This window comes from Gadus morhua, chromosome 8 (assembly GCF_902167405.1).
Source record: "Gadus morhua chromosome 8, gadMor3.0, whole genome shotgun sequence".
NCBI classification, from domain to species: Eukaryota; Metazoa; Chordata; class Actinopteri; order Gadiformes; family Gadidae; genus Gadus; species Gadus morhua.
In genome coordinates, this window is record NC_044055.1 from 25,371,544 (window position 1) to 25,390,576 (window position 19,033).

The following is a 19,033-nucleotide window of genomic DNA, read 5'->3' on the forward strand; positions in this document are numbered from 1 at the left end:
GCTATACAGCAACACAGGCAATACAAGAACCCAACAAATTGAGACCAGGAGAATTCAAATGAAGTGCAGAGATAGCAGGAATGTTTTTCCATCATAGTGCTTGTTTCCATCCGTGCCGTGCGCGCGCACACACACACACACACACACACACACACACACACACACACACTGTATTCAATGACATGTCTGTATTTATGTATTCAATATATTCATACGTCATATATGAAATGTCGTTTTTTTTAAAAATTTTTTAATTAAATGTCAGAATACGTAATTTTTTGGCGGCACCCCTGACACAGTCACGCAGCACCCACTTTGAGAAAGGCTGCTCTAGGTTACTACACTTAGCTAGAGGTGTCAATTTAGCAACGATGTTTCACTGATGATCCATTGAACCGCAAACTCAGAATCTGCCAATTTATTTCCAACTTTACGGAAGTTCCTCTCCGTTTATATGCTTTACTAACAGGTGTCTGATTTGACCTGGATATGAAGCGTCCGTAGCGCAAAATATTTGTTCTAAAGAGAACACGGAGCTCTCCTCCCCTCTCCATTTATATGCTTTACTCAGGTGTGTGAATTTACCTTGATATGAAGCGTATGACATTAGTTTAAAGAGATAAGACGGAGCTCTCCTCTCCTCTACTCTGTTTATATGCTTTGCTCACAAGTGTGTGATTGACCTGGATATGAAGCGCATATCCAGCGTCCGTAGCGCACGGAATGTTCATATTTATGTCAAGATTCATTTTTTAAAGAGATAAGCTGAAGCTCTCCTCTCCTCTTGTTAAAAAAAAGATTCATGACCGCCGCTGATAGGTGCATATAGGGGAAACACTGCATAATTTTAAATAAAATATGTTACTGGAATACGAGAATGAATTGATGTGTATTAAAAACGAGATTCACGTAACTTTTTCTCTGATAAAATGCTAGATAAGTTAATTCATCTGTTGTCTTTAATGATCATCACAAAAGTAGGAAGTGAGAGTAACAAACTCAGATATATAGATATAGATAGGGCTGGGCGATATTGCAAAAAATATTATCACGATAAATATATATAGATCTTTTTTTTTCTTTTCATTATTTTTTTTATTAAAAAAAAACAACTTTTTTTTTTTTTCATATCGAGCATTTATGTCTATCGTCGTAATCGACGTGAGATTTATCGCGATTAATAATCGTAATCGAGTTATCGCCCAGCCCTTAATATATATATATATATATATATATATATATATATATATATATATATATATATATATATATAATATTAGGGGTGGGCACGAGTAGTAAATTCCAAACTCGAGTGATCGAAGGAATTCCTCGAGGATCAATCGAGTACTCGTTTGATCTAATCTATTTTTAGAATGCAACGCATCTGCAGCAGGAATAGCCCTAATGATGAACGGCAATATTACCAACCAAACATGTAATGCTTATTCTCCATAAAAACAGTGAGTTATCAGAGTATTCATTATTTATTTTTGCAAACGTTCAAAACACATTTTCTTTACAAAAAGAAATATGCGTCTCACAATTTAAAACACGTCTAACCAAGGCCTGTATTGGTTAAAAAAAAAAAACGAAAGATGTAGCCTAACCATTGCAAATAATTTAAAGCTGCAAATAAAACGGCAGCAAATGGACTATGGAAATACTCAGTGTTGTGATCTTCTCTACACGGCCGGGATTACAGCTGCGTCTTGCGGCGGTGAAAATAGCCGACGCACTTAGTTGCTGCGGGTCTGCTTTCCCGAACTCACCGTTGTGTTTCAGGAGCATATGTTGCCGCATAGTACTTGGGCCCAATCCCGTTTCTTTGCTCACTGTCTAAACCCTACATCTCAACCCTAACCCTAACCCTTACCCTCATAGCTCATGCTCATTGCTACCCCTAACCGATCCCCTACCAAATGGGACAACCCTACCCTGTGACGTCATCATGGCCTCCCCGTGCCCCCTAGCATATAACCAGACCCCTGGTAATGTTACAAGAGACAGACTGGCTGCCATTGTCTCGGGCAACGAGCAAGACCCATTGTAAAGATGTTTAACCTGAAATGGTATTTATGTTTTGTAATCGGCATGTTTAAATAAAGTATTTAAAAAAAAAAAAAAAATTATACTATTTGTCCCTCGTAATATACCTTTATTTTGAATGTCACTTAGCTACATGTTAAAGCTGGTATTAGGGTGCACTCACACTAGGCCATCTGGCCGTGGCCGTTGGCCGTTTTCACACCTAACCGTGCTCAAATGGCCCCATTGTTCTCTGGCCTGCACTCACACTAGGCCATCTGGCCGTCGCAGCTGTGGCCTGGCCACGGAAGGCTCTCGTACATACGTCGTAACACGTCATCACCAAGCGTCCGCTGCATGGACCATAATAAAGTCTGCCGCCAGTCAGAGTTTTAACAACAATGGACAACAACACAGAGAACACACCAACAGTTGAACTGCTTGACGCGATGTTTACCGTTTAATGGGAAAGAAGGCTCGTCGCCTTTATTATGTCCGTGGTCGTCGCATTGACTATACGTCATCCAGCTCAGGTGGCGTAGCCGTGCGTGTGCGCGTGTCGGCTCATTAGCATCTGTACCGTAGCAGCCCGTGCCGTAGCAGCACACCTCTCCCAAGTGGCCAAATTGGCCCGGCCTGGCCAGACTGGCCACACTCACACTGGCAGGTTGAGCATGGTTAGGCCACGGCCACGGCCAGATGGCCTAGTGTGAGTGCACCCTTAGATAATAATCGGTTATGAACAAGAACACTTCAGAAGAAACACTTTATTTAAATAAACACTGAACCACACATCTAAAAATACACACACACGTATCTAAAAATACACACACACGCACACCTAAAAATACACACACACACACACACACACACACACACACACACACTCTCTCTCTCAGCTTTTGAGAGAATGGTGGAGAATCACATCTTCTCCACCATTCCGCCAACTTTGCCTCGCTCTCCTCATGCCTCGCCTGCTCCCTGGCACTCTCCTCTTGGAAGGGGTGTCTGGGGTGGTGGAAGAGGTGCCTGGGGTGGAGGAGCATGAGGGAGAGGTGGGGGGGGGCTGGTGGCAGTGGACTCAACGAAGTCCTGAAAGAAAACGAAGAAGGAATTAGGAATTATGCCAGAACTGGGTGATATGGCCATATGTTATGTACAATATATAATAGCTATGTACACACTATAGTACTGCCAAAAAATACATTGATTAACCATGTAATATTACTAATATAATATAATATATTAGTATATATAATAATACTTATAGAATATTACTAATATAATACAATATATTAGTATATATAATATTACTTATAGAATATTACTAATATAATATATTAGTATAAAGCTTATTTTTAACCTGGAGTCACTAGAACATGGAAGATCTGGATATCATACGACATGATATGCAGCCCGGTCTGCAGAGCCCGGCCGAGAACCGGGGTCGGGCGGCCCGCGAAAGTCGGCCGCGGACTTTCGCGATCTTCCGCGAAAGTCGGCAGCGGACTTTCGCAATCTTCCGAGAGTACGCGGCCGGGCTTCGAAGCCCGCGGCTGGGCTGCAGAGTATAATTAATAAAATAATTACTAGTTAATTACAGAGAAAACACTTACATTTGTGTTTTTCCAATCCTGTCGCATCTTTTCGTCCTCCATCTTGTCTAGGATATTTCTTGATTTTCCGTTTTCTCGCAAGGTATTGTGGGAGCAAGTCACAACTGAAGTGCTTTGAGGGTGCCCATCAAAAATCTCAATTTTGAGGGGATGTTGGCCCTCCCCCTACCCCTTAAGCTACTTTTAAACTGGTATTGGGACATGGCTCCACGGCGCGTGAACGCGCAACAGCGAGGGTTAGGGCTGAGATTTTGAAGCGAGCCAAGTAATGGGATTCAACCTTGGAGTACTCTGGTAGCTCGATTTCGCTTGGCACATTTTACATTTCACCTTATGATCTCCTATTTCTTTAAAGTATTTCAATTCTGCTGTGCTTTGCTTTAACCGCCATCTCTTAACTTTTTGAATTCTGGCGTGCCTGCACACTAGTAGTGGATTCAATGATTTGTTTCCGTGACCCAGTTCGCGTGATTCAGTTCGCCACGAGGAGTCGTTTGCGAATCGTTCGTTCGTTCGTTCAGTCGAGTTTCCAGTAGCACTAACTCCACTGAATCTTACTGACTCAGCTGAGAACCGTGCATTGGGGTCCATTCCATGATGCGATTTACCGCTACCGGAAACCAGGCTGAACAAACATACGATTCGTGAACGACTCCTCCCAGTTCAGTCGAGTTTCTGGTGAATCGATTCACCGGAAACTCGACTGAACGTTGAGTCATTCGCGATTCAGCCTAGTTTCCGGTAACGGTGAATCGCATCATGGAATGCACGCCATAGCACGGTTCTCAGTTGAGTCAGTCAGACTCGGTGGAGTTAGTGCTACCGGAAACTCGTTCGGTCGTTCAGTTGAGTTTCTGGTAAACGAGACGACCGAACGAACGAGAGACGAACCGGTTCAGTTTGTTCGTCCTAAAGACTCGGTCATTCGAACCGGTTCGCGAACGAACGAGCCAACACTACTGCACACGGCACGGCACGCGCCACACAGAATTTGCTTTGTGCCCACGGCATGCGTTAGTGGCGCCACACAGAAAATGTATACATTTGCTTCAGAAAACTTTCTTTGTGTGTGTATATGCAAACTCGACTTTGCCTGTCCACCAACCGAGTTCATTTGTAACGAGGAGTACTCGAGTAATTGATTCCTCACGCCCATCCCTAATATATATATATATATTTTTTTTTTTAAATCACGCATGGAAATGTACATACAAATAATTGTTGCGTCGACAATCATTTTAGAATCGAATCGTTGACCTCATAATCTGAATCAAATCGAATCGTGAGGTGCCAAGAGATTTCCACCCCTAGTAAGGACATGGTTCCCTTTCAAAATCTCGATAGAAAGGGATATCGGACAAACAAACCAGATAACAAAAACATATGGAACATTTTCAGCTGACAGTATATCAAAGCAGGTTTCAGAGTTTTTGGGGAAAAATTATTTTATTTCTTCCAGAAGCATCCGAAAGAAGCATTACACTACGGAGGGGTATATTCAAAACGTTAGAAGATGGTTTGACCATGTGTTTTTTTTAAACAAACGACATAAATCAACCATTAAATAGCTATATTATGCCTCCTATAGTTGAGGCTGGAATGTCATGGGCTCATCTGCGTTCTATGGGCGGAGCTTAGCGACAGGTCAATTGGCTTGGTTCCAGGCGTTTCTCAGGTTTTCCTGGTTCCAATTAACATCACTGGTGACTGACTGCAGACTAGATTCTAACAATACTTGAGTCCAAAAACGATAATGTCCAGAAGTTTGTTGGGTTTGCAAGAAAGGTCTTGTGGTTTATTTTGTACAAAAATCAAAGAAAACGGACTGAGAATACTTAAAACAAACAAAGAGCAGGATGTGGGCCAAGCCATTGTAGAAGAACTTCTTGCTGTGTAATCAGCCATACCTGGCACTCTGTCCATCTCCTGTTATATGCACACAGGCACTCAAAACCCGTAGAGGTCACCAAAAACAACCATTGCACACAAATAATACTAAACTGAATATGGCTCCTACAGAGGGGGTGGTCTATGTTCGGCATGCCCATGCGCAGAACAACTAGGTAGCAAGATTTGCTAGGTAGCCTAGAGCTCTTCCGCCATGGCACGTTGTTTCAGCTCCCCGCCCTCATGTGGAATATTCCACACAATACTTTCTTCCCGTATTTTATTTAATTTTAAAATGTGCGACGTGCATTTATTCGCTCCGACTTTGTAACTTGGGTAAGGGTGAATAAAGAAATGCATTCAAACGTTTTACTAACATTGTTCATCCATCCTGTAGATATAATGCCCCTGCCGAGGACGATGCCACCTTCACCAGGCAGAACGAGGTGTAAGCTGCCTGTATTGGTTTCTGCAAGCAATCTGCCCAAAGTTATTGTGTTGGATGAGGAGGTTAAGAGGGCTGTCAACACCTCATTGGAAAGGTTTCACTGCAGTAAACAGAGAGGTATTTTATTTCAAATAAATGTCTATACAAATTGAATGTTCACATTTGCACATTTCTCATATGATCTAAATGTTCTTCTCTCATCAGAAATGGAGTTTCCATCTTCCCTGTTGAGCACTGAGAGGGCCTACATCCACCGTTTGGTGGAGACCTGGGGATACATGTCCAAAAGCAAAGGGTATGAGTATTGTTTCATGTTTTTGTTGGTCCTCAGTAGGGATGCACCGAATTTTCGGCCCAATTTATGGGCCAAAACACATTTTTCGGTTTTCGGCCGAAATGCTTTTATCACCGAAACATCACGGCCGAAACAAAAATTTGTGATGACCCAACCAAAAAGCGCGGCCAGCACACGCTTGTCTGGATAAGCGCCAATATGTCTGCGGTGTGGACGTTTTTCAATGTTTCTGAGAAAGACCCACGTATAGCGATTTGCAAAAATTGCAATGCCTTGATTTTAATTAAGTTAGTACACAGTCATAGCCATAAATACAATGGTACTAGGGTTGCCGCTGTGTGAACATTTTCACACCGAGTAATACACTTGTGTCAACACCGGTATTACGAGTATAAATGGTATTAACTTTGAAACTAGGTCAACCGCCATCTTCTCCGTCAACCCTCCTCTCACACTCGGTGACAGCGTCTGGCAGCGCGCAAATTCTCGGTGACGGCGTCTTATAACGTTCTATATGTAATAGTATAATATAATTGTATATATAATATCAAGGCCAAAAGCTCTGTGCGCCTCTGGATGGCCGTAGCGTGGGGAGCTCTCGTAGGGATTGGGCTTTGCGGGGTTTGTTTACCGGCGTTGCTATGGTTACCGGTCTTGTGTGTGTTCCAACGCTTTATTAGGAAGCTTATCTATTAGGTTTGTATTAGAGCTGTCAAGCGATTAAAATATTTAATCGTGATTAATCGCATTAATGTCATAGTTAACTCTAATTAATCGCGATTAATCACAAATTATTTTTCTATGCTAAATATCCCTTGATCTTTTTGTCACATAATTCTTCTCATTTGAATTCTCTTATCAACATGGTGAAGTGCATCGGCTTGCCTTGTGCAAATGATTTTTTTATTGATAACAACATTGGCATATACACTGATCAAAACAGGACGATACAAAAAAAGAGCCTATAGTGCAATTAAACGACTGCTTTGAACAAATGTCATTTGAACATAGCAGTCAGGCTACTGCTTCTTTGTTTTGAGCCAAAGAATTTTTTTTTTTTTTTTTTTTTTATAAAATAATTGCGTTAATCGCGCGATAAAAAATTTAACGCCGTTAAATTTGGTTTGCGTTAACGCCGTTAATAACGCGTTTAACTGACAGCTCTAGTTTGTATATTTTTTTTTTATGTAAAAACACATCAAAAATAAAACGGTGCAAAGACAAACTGCCAAACATTTTTTTTAATCAAATAGCCCTAAAGATGACGTCAATTTATTTTTTATTACTGGAAAAAATAAATAAAAAATAACTCTTCAACGGCTATCAACTTCAACACCGGTACCATACCATATTCCGCGGCAACCCTAATTGGTACTAATAATTGGCATAATAATTTCTTTCGGTGTTTCGGTTTTCGTTTTTCGGCCTAGGTTTCCTCATTTTCGGTTTTCGGTTTCGGCCAAGAATTTTCACTTCGGTGCATCCCTAGTCCTCAGAATGTATAACCGCCATTAACAATATTAAAATAGAGGAAATCGAAAAAGAAAGACACTGGAAGCCATGTTGTGTTTCAGAATATTGCCATCCTACGGTGATCTCAACTCGATCAGTTTTGTTTAGATATTAACCAATCTGTTGGCATTTGGATGCCGCTGTTTTTTTAAAAAATTTAAACAAAGCTGATTTTGTGATCAGTGTCAACTGGGCTCAAATTTTAAATAGTTTGAACTTCAAGCGCAGGAGAACTAAGTGGTCCACTATGCTAAGGTATCAATGTTAGGTCGGCTTTGACACTCCTCTCTATAGATAGCCTGCTGAAACTGAAAGATATTGTGGGTTATGTAGGGAAGCAGTAATAAGGGTTTTATAGGCCAATAAAAAATATTTTTAATGTGTAATCAGCCGATCCGATCACCGAACTGTTTAATATTGAAATATATATGAATAGGATGTTTCTTAAGAAAATGATTCTGTGCCGTTTAAGATCCTTTACATTATTTATACCTGTATATGCGCTGTTTCTAGGAACTGTTGAAGTCAAAGTTTTTTTCCCTTTGACTTCCATTATAAAAAATTGCTTGGAGATCGCCAGTGGTAATTAGAAATTTACCCTTTGACTAGTTTGTTAGTTATCAAAAGCAAAACATTCCCTATTACCTAAGGGGGAGGTCCTTGATGGGCACTAAACATTTAAGGCTTTGGGGTTCTCTGAAGCGGACTTGGTTGAACAATGACAGGTAATTTGTATAATATTTTATTTTGCATAAATTGGCCTTAACGCAGGCACCTTTTATGGAAGATAAAGCCAAAATAATGCCATAAGTTCCTTCCCTAAGTATAAAGTAGTATTTGGTCAAAAAAAATTGTTTGTACGACTTTGTTCAAGGTTTTTGAAAACTTTCAGAGTACAGCAAAATCTATCCCGACGGACGGATCGATGCATAAATATTCAGCATGTCATATAAGGCGGAGATACCACGTTTCAATTTTTTTACAAATCGGGGTTAAAATAACATTAACATTTTGCTGCTCTACACTATGAAGTTTTACTATAATTTATATCGATTTATTTCACCATATGTACTTTCTACTACTGTGGCAGAGTTACCATATCCCATACATTTTATGCAGCCCCTTATGAATAAAACAAAGAAAGAATAGATTGCCACAATTATGGTGTGTTCAAGATGCCTCGTACACCACCCGCACAAGTTGTTTTTGTGACGTAATTTCCTGGCTTGTAGCACTTGTAGTGTTCCCGTTTTGCTTTGCGATTGTATCACGTCATTGGCTAGTGATTGTTATTGTTAGTTACATTAGCCTCTTTAGCAAACCAGCTCGAAAACAAACGACACAACTTTACATTGTATTGCATGCACAGCAAGACCGTGCAATGCATAAATTGGTGACCGGAATAAAGTAGCAATGTATTAGGGGCGCAGCTATTTTTGTTGTCGAATCGTACTGTCAGCCTCACTGAACTCTGTAGACTCTCAAAATTCCGAGTAGGACCAACCAAAAGGGGTTGTTCCTCTGTGAAAAGCTGCAAGAAAGCTGGGAGATTCGTGTGGTCTGTTTACGAGGCATATGGAACTGATTGATGATTGATGGATATTTATTTCGAAGATGTAAAAGAAAACAGAAAATATCATATAGAAAATAATGATGTGACACAAAATAAAAGGCAAAATTAGATAGATGAATGCCAAATACTTATTTGTAACTACATGTTCGAAAAGGAGTGGGAAGAAGTTTACACTTCTTTAATCCCACCCCTTCTCCGTAACTCATTGTAAATAAGCTTCCATAGTCTTAATAATTATTATTAATTATATGTAGCTATATACAGGGCTCAAGTCTCACGCATTCGGCGTGAGACACACGCAATTCAAACCCATGCACACGCTCACACGCCACACTTCGTATTTCTCACGCAGAGAAATTACCAGGATAGCACCCACCAACTTGCGTCGCTATTTAACAGTGGAACCGGTAGGAATCAAATGAATTCCACGTACGTAGGGTTACCAGACGTCCCCTTTTGCCAGGACATGCCCTCTTTTTGAGACACTTAAAAAAAAATGTGTGCGGGCGGAATTTCAAAATCGTCCGGGATTTTATTAAAGCTCATACATGTTCACATTGTATTTGCGGTGCGTTCCTCTTGGTCGTTTCCAAACTAGTTAGGCCTCGTGCCCACTGCACCGTCAGTCAAAGGACGTCGGAAGGCTTGGCTGACGGATTGGGGAGCTTTCCGGGGTCGTCAGAGCCTGAGTAGTGATACAGTGCTTAAATTTACATACGCGATCTGGTTGGATGACGGATCCGTCGCTGCCGAAAAAGTTGAACATTTTTCAATTTTTGACTGAGCCGAAGGCTCCAACGGAGCGCACGGCTCCACAATGCATTGCGCGTCCGTCCCCATTCAAAGTCAATGGGATCAGTCAACGGACGGATGCAGTGGGCATGAGGCGTTAGGCTACGCCCAGTAGTTCCACACTCAGTTCTGTTCGCTTTGCATTGGTGGAACTGAGTAGGGGGGGGGGGTTAAGCAGAGCCTCACGTTTTGTATTTATTTTTTTACCATTGTTATATAGGGACAAACATTAACAGGGGATTGATAAAGTTCTATCTATTGAACAGAATGAAACACTTGTTCATACTTTACACAGTTAACCACAGCATTGGCCTACTGAATGCCACAGATATATTTTAAGCATTGGACTGAATGCCACATAAATATATAATTATGTTTTTGCACGTTTGCAACTTTTATAAGTTCATGCCTATACTAGTTTTGCCCAGGCCAATATCCGTTTGAGGCAGTGATGTTTCTGAATATTAGTGTTAAGGGCCAATAATGCTTACTATCAAACATTAGTCACTATATCTGTGGATACATTTGTAAGCAGTCACATATGAATATACCCCCCCCCCCGCCGCCGCCAACAAAATCTCACTCTGAACTCAGTTCAAATATTAAGAGCCCTGCTATATTATATATATATATATATATATATATATATATATATTATTTTTTCAACGTATCCAAATATATCATCTTCTAAAAATAAAATGTATTACGTGTATTTTCATATCAAAGATATAATATATTAAAGGTTCATGAAAATAAATATATATTTTCTCACTATTAATATATTTTAGTATTAAAACTAATTTAAATCTGAAATTCCCCAAAAAAATATTTAACAGCTAAATAAATAAACAATAAACGTATGATCCCTATACCGAGCATGGTCCGTATATCTCTTTCCTGCAGAATAAACAGTGAATGTAATGTACTTCTGTAATTATTGCCCAAAAACCTCTACACAGTAACTTAAATAAGGTGAAACCAGTGAACAATAGTGGATGTGTAGTGATTTATGATCCAGAACCTGTTTAGCTTTACATAATACTGCAATGCATCTTGACAACTTGGAGTATATGTTTTATGTGAGATTTCCAGTTTAGTTTCTCATCAATTGTTACACCAAGGAATTTTATTTGACCAACTCGTTCAATGTCTACGCCATCAATCTGTATATTAATTTGTCAATTTGTTCTGCAGTTTCCAAATAACAAAGATTTTGTTTTGCTCAAGTTTAACAATAATTTATTAATATTGAACCATAATTTTATTTGCTCATTTCTAAATTGATCACCTCTACTAATTTATCTAAATCATCACCTGAAAAATATATATTTATCGTCAGCAAACAATAATAGTTTCAACACATTAGATTAGGGTTGCCGCGGTGTGGACATTTTCACACCGAGTAATACGCTCGTGTCAACACCGGTATTACCGGTATAAACGGTATTAACTTTGAAACTATAGGTCAACCGCCATCTTCTCCGTCAACTCTCCTCTCACACTCGGTGACAGCGGCTGGCAGCGCGCCAATTCTCGGGGTCTTATAACGTTCTATATATAATAGTATAATATAATTTTTATTAAAAACGGCCAAAAGCTCTGTGCGCCTCCGGATGGCCGTAGTGCGGGGAGCTCACGTAGGGATTTGGCTTCGCGGGGTTTGTTTACCGGCGTTGCTATGCAGGGGTTGACATTAAGGTTTCAAAAGCACTTGCCCATCAGGCAAGTACAGGTCAGGTTCAACTTGCCCGAATGTGATGTTCACTTGCCCAAATTATAGTCAGAATCTTGAACAGGCCTCTTTTTGCCAGGCACGCGGCCTGGTTTTGGGGGGGCTCGGAAAAATCATCCTAGCTCAGACTGAAGCTGAATGTTAGCTTCCGCACATGTTGTGTTTAAAAAATAACAAACTTCCCTTTGTTTACTTATTTATCGAGCGGTCACATCGTGCCATGAAGTGATTTCAGTCCACCGTTGCAACCTATTAAAGCTATCGCCAAGTTATATGTAGACCTGCATGATTTCATGCAAATGTACTTAACTAAATGTCAGAGGTAGTAGCAAAGATATGTCTTTTTTAACTTTCACGTTTCTTGTAGCTCTAACTGAATAATCACAATCGCGTTTCTAGTAGTGTTGTCAGTCACGATACTGGATTTTCTAACTTTGACAAAAATATCGATATTCTATACCATTTTCGATATCAGGGGAAAAGTTTTTTTCAGGAAAGAACATACCCAAAGTAAATAGAGTATATCTCCACAACTGCAAGGGCGATAATGTCATCTTTGTGCCAAAAGAAAGATTGTTGTGCAAGTGAAATATTCAATGGGGATGATACTTGGTTAAAGTGAATAAAGCCATGGAACACAGCATAAGTGGAAGATAACATTTCCACCTGAAATAATTATCAGTTGGTCGTTATCATTTGGGAGCGATGTCTTACTATGAAACAAAAATAAAAGTAGATATCTTACAATTTTGACACTTGACTCCTCTATTTAAATTTCAGGGCAAATATATTCGAATGCCCCAATCCAAACAGTAATAAATAAACATATGGCCACTAGATTGCGCTGAAGAATGTTTTCTGATTGAAGGCAATTTACCTATTTCCTAATGCCGCTTTTCCACTGCATGGTACCAGCTCGACACGACTCGACTCAGCTCGCATTTTTTGCGTTTCCACCGCGAAAACATGGTACCTGGTACCTGAAGTGGCTGCTTTTTCTAGTACCGCCTCGCTCTAGGTTCCAAGCGGCTGAGCCGATGCTAAAAGGTGACGTCGGCAGACGGCCGGCCACTGATTGGCCAGAGAGTGTGACGAAGTCACGAGAGCGACATGGCAACCATGCTGGTAACAGCCATAGCAGCGCCGCAGCCAACATATTCCACTTCTTCAACTTCTTCAACATGCCAGCTAATAATAGTAATGTTATCGATGTCCTCCATTGTTGTTATGTGGGTTCTGTCCATGTGTGGGTTGTGTAGGTGTTGTTTGCGTCGCGTACAAATATACGTCACGGCCCTTTCGCGCAGCCGACCCCGCCCACGTCCAGGAGGTACTATTTGCGGTGGAAAACGACCCGTGCTGCTACCGTGTCGAGTCGTGTCGAGTCGAGCTACATGTGCGGTGGAAAAGCGGCATAAGAAACCTTCTCTTATTCATTGATTGAAAATACCATGTTTAGTTGCAAAATTTGGCCCAGACACTGGGTTATCGGTTTATGGTGGTTTTATTCGACCAGAATCAACTTTGTGGACAAAAATCACAAAGGTAATACTTCATTTTTGGTTGTTAAAAGAAAAGGGGACGTTTCTTCTTAAGTTGTTATTTGCGAGTTTTAGTCACAGAATGATATGGTTTGGACTGTTGGAATAAGTGGAGGCTCAGCTTTCATGTAATATATAGTTTGTGAGGGTCCAATTTCGTGAAAAAGATCGCTATTGCTGTGCATGTGCACAGTTATGAAACCCAAAACCGTGTTCTTGCATATGACTTTCCTTGGTAATTTGCCTCAATCCAAAGTACTTCCAAACTGCACTCCTCCATCACTACTCCATTTTCCTTCTACCCTAAACCGTTCGCGGAGGCGCTGCACTTGCGATGCTAGCTTTGTTGGCTAACCTTTAGCCAACACCTTCGAACCACGGCCAGAGAACGCACTGCGAGTGACAGAAGGCGGGGCTATATTCGCACTGAAGCGATGCGTGCCCGTTAATCTCAACTTGCCCAAATATGACTTTTGGTTGCCCCGGGCAAGCGGGCAACCGTTAATGTCGAGGCCTGCTATGGTTACCGGTCTTGTAAGGAAGCACGTCAATTCTCGGCGCGACAATTCTACCGCACAGAGCATAACTGTGGCCTATTCTACACATTTTAATTTTCTTATTTATAATTATATTCATTTTTACTGAATTCGTTTTTTATTACTGAAAAAAAAAAAAAAAAAACGGTGTTTGCCTCAACACCGGTAACAACGGTAATACTGTATACCGCGGCAACCCTACATTAGATACAATGTCCAAACGCTCAGAGGAACAATCACCAAGTGTCACAAATTGTCGCCTGTCACTCAAATAACTCCTCACCCAGTTGCCCACCCTGATGCCGTAAGGTTTCCAGTTTTTTTATTAATCTGCCATGATTTATTGTGTCAAATGCTTTTATTTAGATCTATGAATATCCCTACTGTTATATTTTTTTTGGTCTATAGAATTTGTGATTTCTTCAATTGAATCTAATAAAGCTATTGATGTAAATCTTTATTGATTATCAGTGAGCAGTTTGTGTTATCTGTGAAATTGTCCAGTCGATTATTGAATAGTTTTTCAAGAATTTTGGAGAATTGTGGCAATAATAAGACCGGTCTGTAATTTGTGAAGTGGTGTGTGTTCCCAGATTTGTACAGAGGTATGGCTTTTGCTATTTTCATTTTGTTTGGAAATGTACCAGTTTGGAATGATAAATTACAGATGTACAGCGCCCTCCATAATTATTGGCACCCCTGGTTAAGATGTGTTCTTTAGCTTCTAATACATTTTTTTTCTAAATAATATAGGACCACAATGAAAGAAAGTGTGAAATCCAGCCTTTAATTCAAGTGCATTTATTCAGTAGGAAAAAAATCCCACATTAAGAAATAATTATTTAACATCAAATCATGTGCGCCACAATTATTAGCACCCCTGATGTCAATACTTTGTACAACCCCCCTTTGCCAACAAAACAGCACCTGATCTTCTCCTATAATGTTTCACAAGATGGGAGAAAACAGAAAGAGGGATCTTCGACCATTCCTCTTTGAACAATCTCTCTAAATCATCCAGCGACCTGGGTCCTCTCTTCTGCAGTCTCCTCTTCAGCTCACCCCTGGTCTGGGGACTGAGATGGCCATGGGAGGAGCTTGATTCTGTGTCTGGTGAACCATTTCTGGGTAGATTTGGCTGTATGTTTAGGGTCATTATTTTGCTGAAAGACCCAGTGACGACCCATCTTCAGCTTTCGGGAAGAGGCCACCAGATTTTGATTTAAAATGTCCTGGTATTTCAACGCGTTCATGATGCCATGCACCCTAACAAGGTTCCCAGGCCCTTTGGAAGAGAAACAGCCCCACAGCATCACCGATCCTCCCCCGTACTTCACAGTGGGCATGAGGTGCTTTTCTGCATACTCATCTTTTGTGTTCCGCCAGACCCACTTGGAGTGTTTGTTGCCAAAAAGCTCTCTTTGTCTCATCTGACCAAAGCACACGGTCCCAGTTGAAGGTCATGTACCGCTTAGCGAACTCCAGGCGTTTGCGTTTATGATTTTGAGTGAGAAAAGGTTTTTTCCGTGCATGCCTCCCAAACGGCCTGTTGGCATGTAGATAGCGCCTGATGAATGTTTTGGAGACTTTGTGACCCCAAGATGCTACCATTCCTTTCAATTCTGTGACCGTGAGCTTTGGAGTTCTTTTTATTTCTCTAACTATCCTCCTCACTGTGTGGTGGCAAAATGAACTTGCGTCCTCGTCCAGGCTTGTTTACCACTGTTCCAGTTGTTTTAAACTTCTTGACGATTCCTCGGACAGTAGATATGGGCAGGTGTAGGCGAGTGGCTATTTTCTTGTAGCCATTGCCTGATTTGTGAAGGTCGACACACATCTGCCTTACTTGAACGGTGTATTCCTTTGTCTTTCCCAGGTTGAAGAGAAATGGTCTCTGGCACGTCATATTTAAACCCCAGGGAAACAGGAAGTTATGAATTACTAATTAAATGTTCCTACATACTCTGATCAACTTTGTGAACTACTGTAGAAATGACTGATGATACTTTAATTGCATTTATTTCCTAGGAATTGTTAAAGGTGCCAATAATTGTGCAACAGGTGATTTTATGAAGAATAATTATTTCTAAGTGAGGGACTTTTTTTTCACTTAAAAATCACTTGAGTTGAATTGGTTACATTTTTCTACTATTTTCAGTGAGTATTTTTCTGCAATAAAATTGAATTCATTTTAAGGCTTTTAACACATCTTAACCAGGGGTGCCAATAATTATGGAGGGCGCTGTATATTGATTTTCCCATATTTAGCTCAGATGTCCCTTGATCAGGAAATTTTCTTGCTAGGTACGGACCACTATTGGCAAAAAACTTGTTAAAATAGTTGGCCACAACATCCATATTGTACTCCTCCTTTTCATCATTCATAATTTCTGAGTCAAGAACCAATTTTTTAAGTTTTTGTTCTTTTCCAATATATTATATTATAAATTATATATTTTTTCTCAGCATATTCAGTTTTCAGCCATATAATATTTCAGTACAGTGTATTTTTCTTTTTAGACATTTTTTAGACCCTTCGTGAGCCATGGACATTCAGAGTATTTAATTTTTCTTGTATATTGTGTTATTGGACAGTTTATATTGTATAATGTTTTGAATATTCTGAATTTTTTTCTAAAAGCAATCATCGATTCTCAGGTCTAACTCATCTTTATTCTTCATTTTTGACTGGCTTATGGTTCTTACAGTTCCTGTCATAAATTTTTGAAAGCGACCACTGATAGGTGGTCACTTACATCATATATCAATAGTCCGCTTAGTGTACTGTTTTCAATGTCATTAGTGAATATATTGTCTCTGAGAGTGGCACAATGTGATGTGATTCCGATAGGTCTGGTAATGACGGGATAGTAGCTCATGCTGTACATTGAATTTATAAATTAATCTGTCATTTTGTGTTTATTTGGTTTAAGAAGGTCAATATTGAAGTCTCCAAAAATGAAAATGGCTTTGTTACTCTTGTTGGAGAAAATGTCCCCCATCCAGTCTTTAAAAAACTCTATTAGAGCCAGGTGCCCTGTATAAACATGTAATGATTCGATTTTTGCTTTTTCCTTTGCAGATTTCTATTGGTATGCATTCCAAAACATTGTCCACTACTGTTGTAATATTGTCCTGCACCTTGAAGTTTAATATCTTGTCTACATATATGGCTACTCCTTCTTACTTAGTCTATTCATATAACTAAGTTCATAACCATCCATGTCAAAGCCCAGTTCTTTGTCCTTATTGATCCAGGTTTCAGATATAGCGAAGACATTGAATGGTTGTGAAAATGTATCTAAGTATTCCCTGATAGAAGTGAAGTTTGCGTACAGGCTTCTGCTGTTGAAGTGAATAATTGACAATTTGCCATCGGGCTTAATGCTCCGGTTGAGAACTTGCCATTAGAATGCTGTATTATTAGTGTGGGGCTTTTTTGATGATTGGTTTATGTTTTTCAAACCTCTTGGAATGTGCATCGGGACGTGCTCTTATGCTGTTTTAATGCTACATTTTTTTCAGGGAGGGACCAAGCCGTTTCCTTACTGTCTGGAAGAAGAACAGTTTGACAGCCCTCCAGTCTGCCATGACATTAAAAATGTCTCCCAATTCTGTGCATACATTATGCCGCCTGCTCCAGAGATATCCCGTCAACAATAAGGATCGCGCCGACCTTCAAGTGACCTCAGAATTCAGCCCATCTGCTACAGCTGCAGGTTAGTGGTTTGCCTCGCTGGTGCCACAGCACAAAGGTGGAGGATTATTTGCATACTGACCTTGACCGATCAGATAATGTGCTATCTGAGCGACAAGAACTCACAGGCTGATACCATGAAGACAAACGCCATTCGCGATTTAAAAGCAGTGGCTTAAGGCTGTACCCTAAAATTGGAATAGTAGCAGGGGGTTCCAGACTCCGATCAAATGTTTGCATTTTGCGACCAAAATTTGTGAGTGCGACTGAATTTTACATCTGGTTGGGCATGTGTGCGACCAGTAAATTTTCCCTTTTAATTTTTTTATTTTGACACGTTAAACGTGGAAGGGGCGCGTCATTAAATTCGGAATCTGTGGCAGGCCAATGAGTATGAGAAGGATAGGGAATGGCCACTGTTAGTGGCTAATGTGTGGAGGGGGGGGTCCTAGAGATTATCGAGCGTGTGTAAACGTCTGTGAGAAGGAGAAAGATTTGACAACCTGCTACGTGCATTTGAACAGGGAGCAAGCAAACTATTGACTCATACTTCCGACCTTTGGCTAGTGTGCCACAGGGGTTAAAATTAGCTTTATTTCACCACCGTCCCGGAAACGTCGCGAAAAACATTTTGAACCATCCCGAATCGTCCCGAAATTTACCATTTACATTTTGAGTTGTTACCTACGATAATATAATAAAAACACAATACGTTGATAAAATAATATATTTATTTCCAGATGAAAAGAAACCCTCAGTCGCAGAACTGTGGTCTACGTGACCACAGTTTTGCGACTGTGGTCGCAGAGCAGCAGGCTCTCGCACTGATTGCCGCTCGAGCAGCGCGAGACTGCCTAATATCCCATCTTATGCACGCCTTTTACGCGGCACAGTCCGCGTTTACACTGCCCGAGGTAAATTGCCTGGTTGAGCTTGAACCCCAATTTACCCTCCCGGACCAGTGTTTCCCATAGCCTACGACTGTGTGGCGCAGCGCCACAGAATCAACACTGAGCGCCACAAATTGATTGCTGTTTTTTTTTTTTAAAAGCGATTTTGAAATTATAAATATCGTTCCGTTCATTCATCTCCGCGTAGCACTCTTTCTCCCCGTCATTCTCGTTCACACACACACACACACACACAGAGAAGCGTGCATACATGCCAATGGTGCGCGGGTACACTACGACTTGTTGGATAAACCTGCGTATTGTACATGCACACGCACTGACAGCGGATTCACCCGCTCCTCCTCTCAATGTGCCTAAAAAGGAAAACCCGAAGCAGCGGGATATGTAATAGTGGAGCAGATTAATGGCATTTTTCAAGAGAATCGTTCAAATCGGTATGCAAGCATGAAATTCGGCACAGATACTCTC

General features: G+C 40.6%; 1 protein-coding gene across 3 annotated transcripts in view; it reads left to right on the plus strand.

Annotated features, from left to right (window-relative positions):
- Window positions 1-19,033, plus strand: part of ythdc2 (YTH domain containing 2) — a 166,435-nt gene that overhangs the window by 26,005 nt on the left and 121,397 nt on the right. For all 3 annotated transcript variants that reach the window (XM_030364496.1, XM_030364498.1, XM_030364497.1), the window contains exons 3-5: window positions 5,926-6,093; window positions 6,181-6,271; window positions 17,483-17,676. In XM_030364496.1, the coding sequence (XP_030220356.1) occupies window positions 5,931-6,093; window positions 6,181-6,271; window positions 17,483-17,676 (448 nt within the window). In that variant the 5' untranslated portion in view covers window positions 5,926-5,930. The remainder of the gene's footprint in view (window positions 1-5,925; window positions 6,094-6,180; window positions 6,272-17,482; window positions 17,677-19,033) is intronic.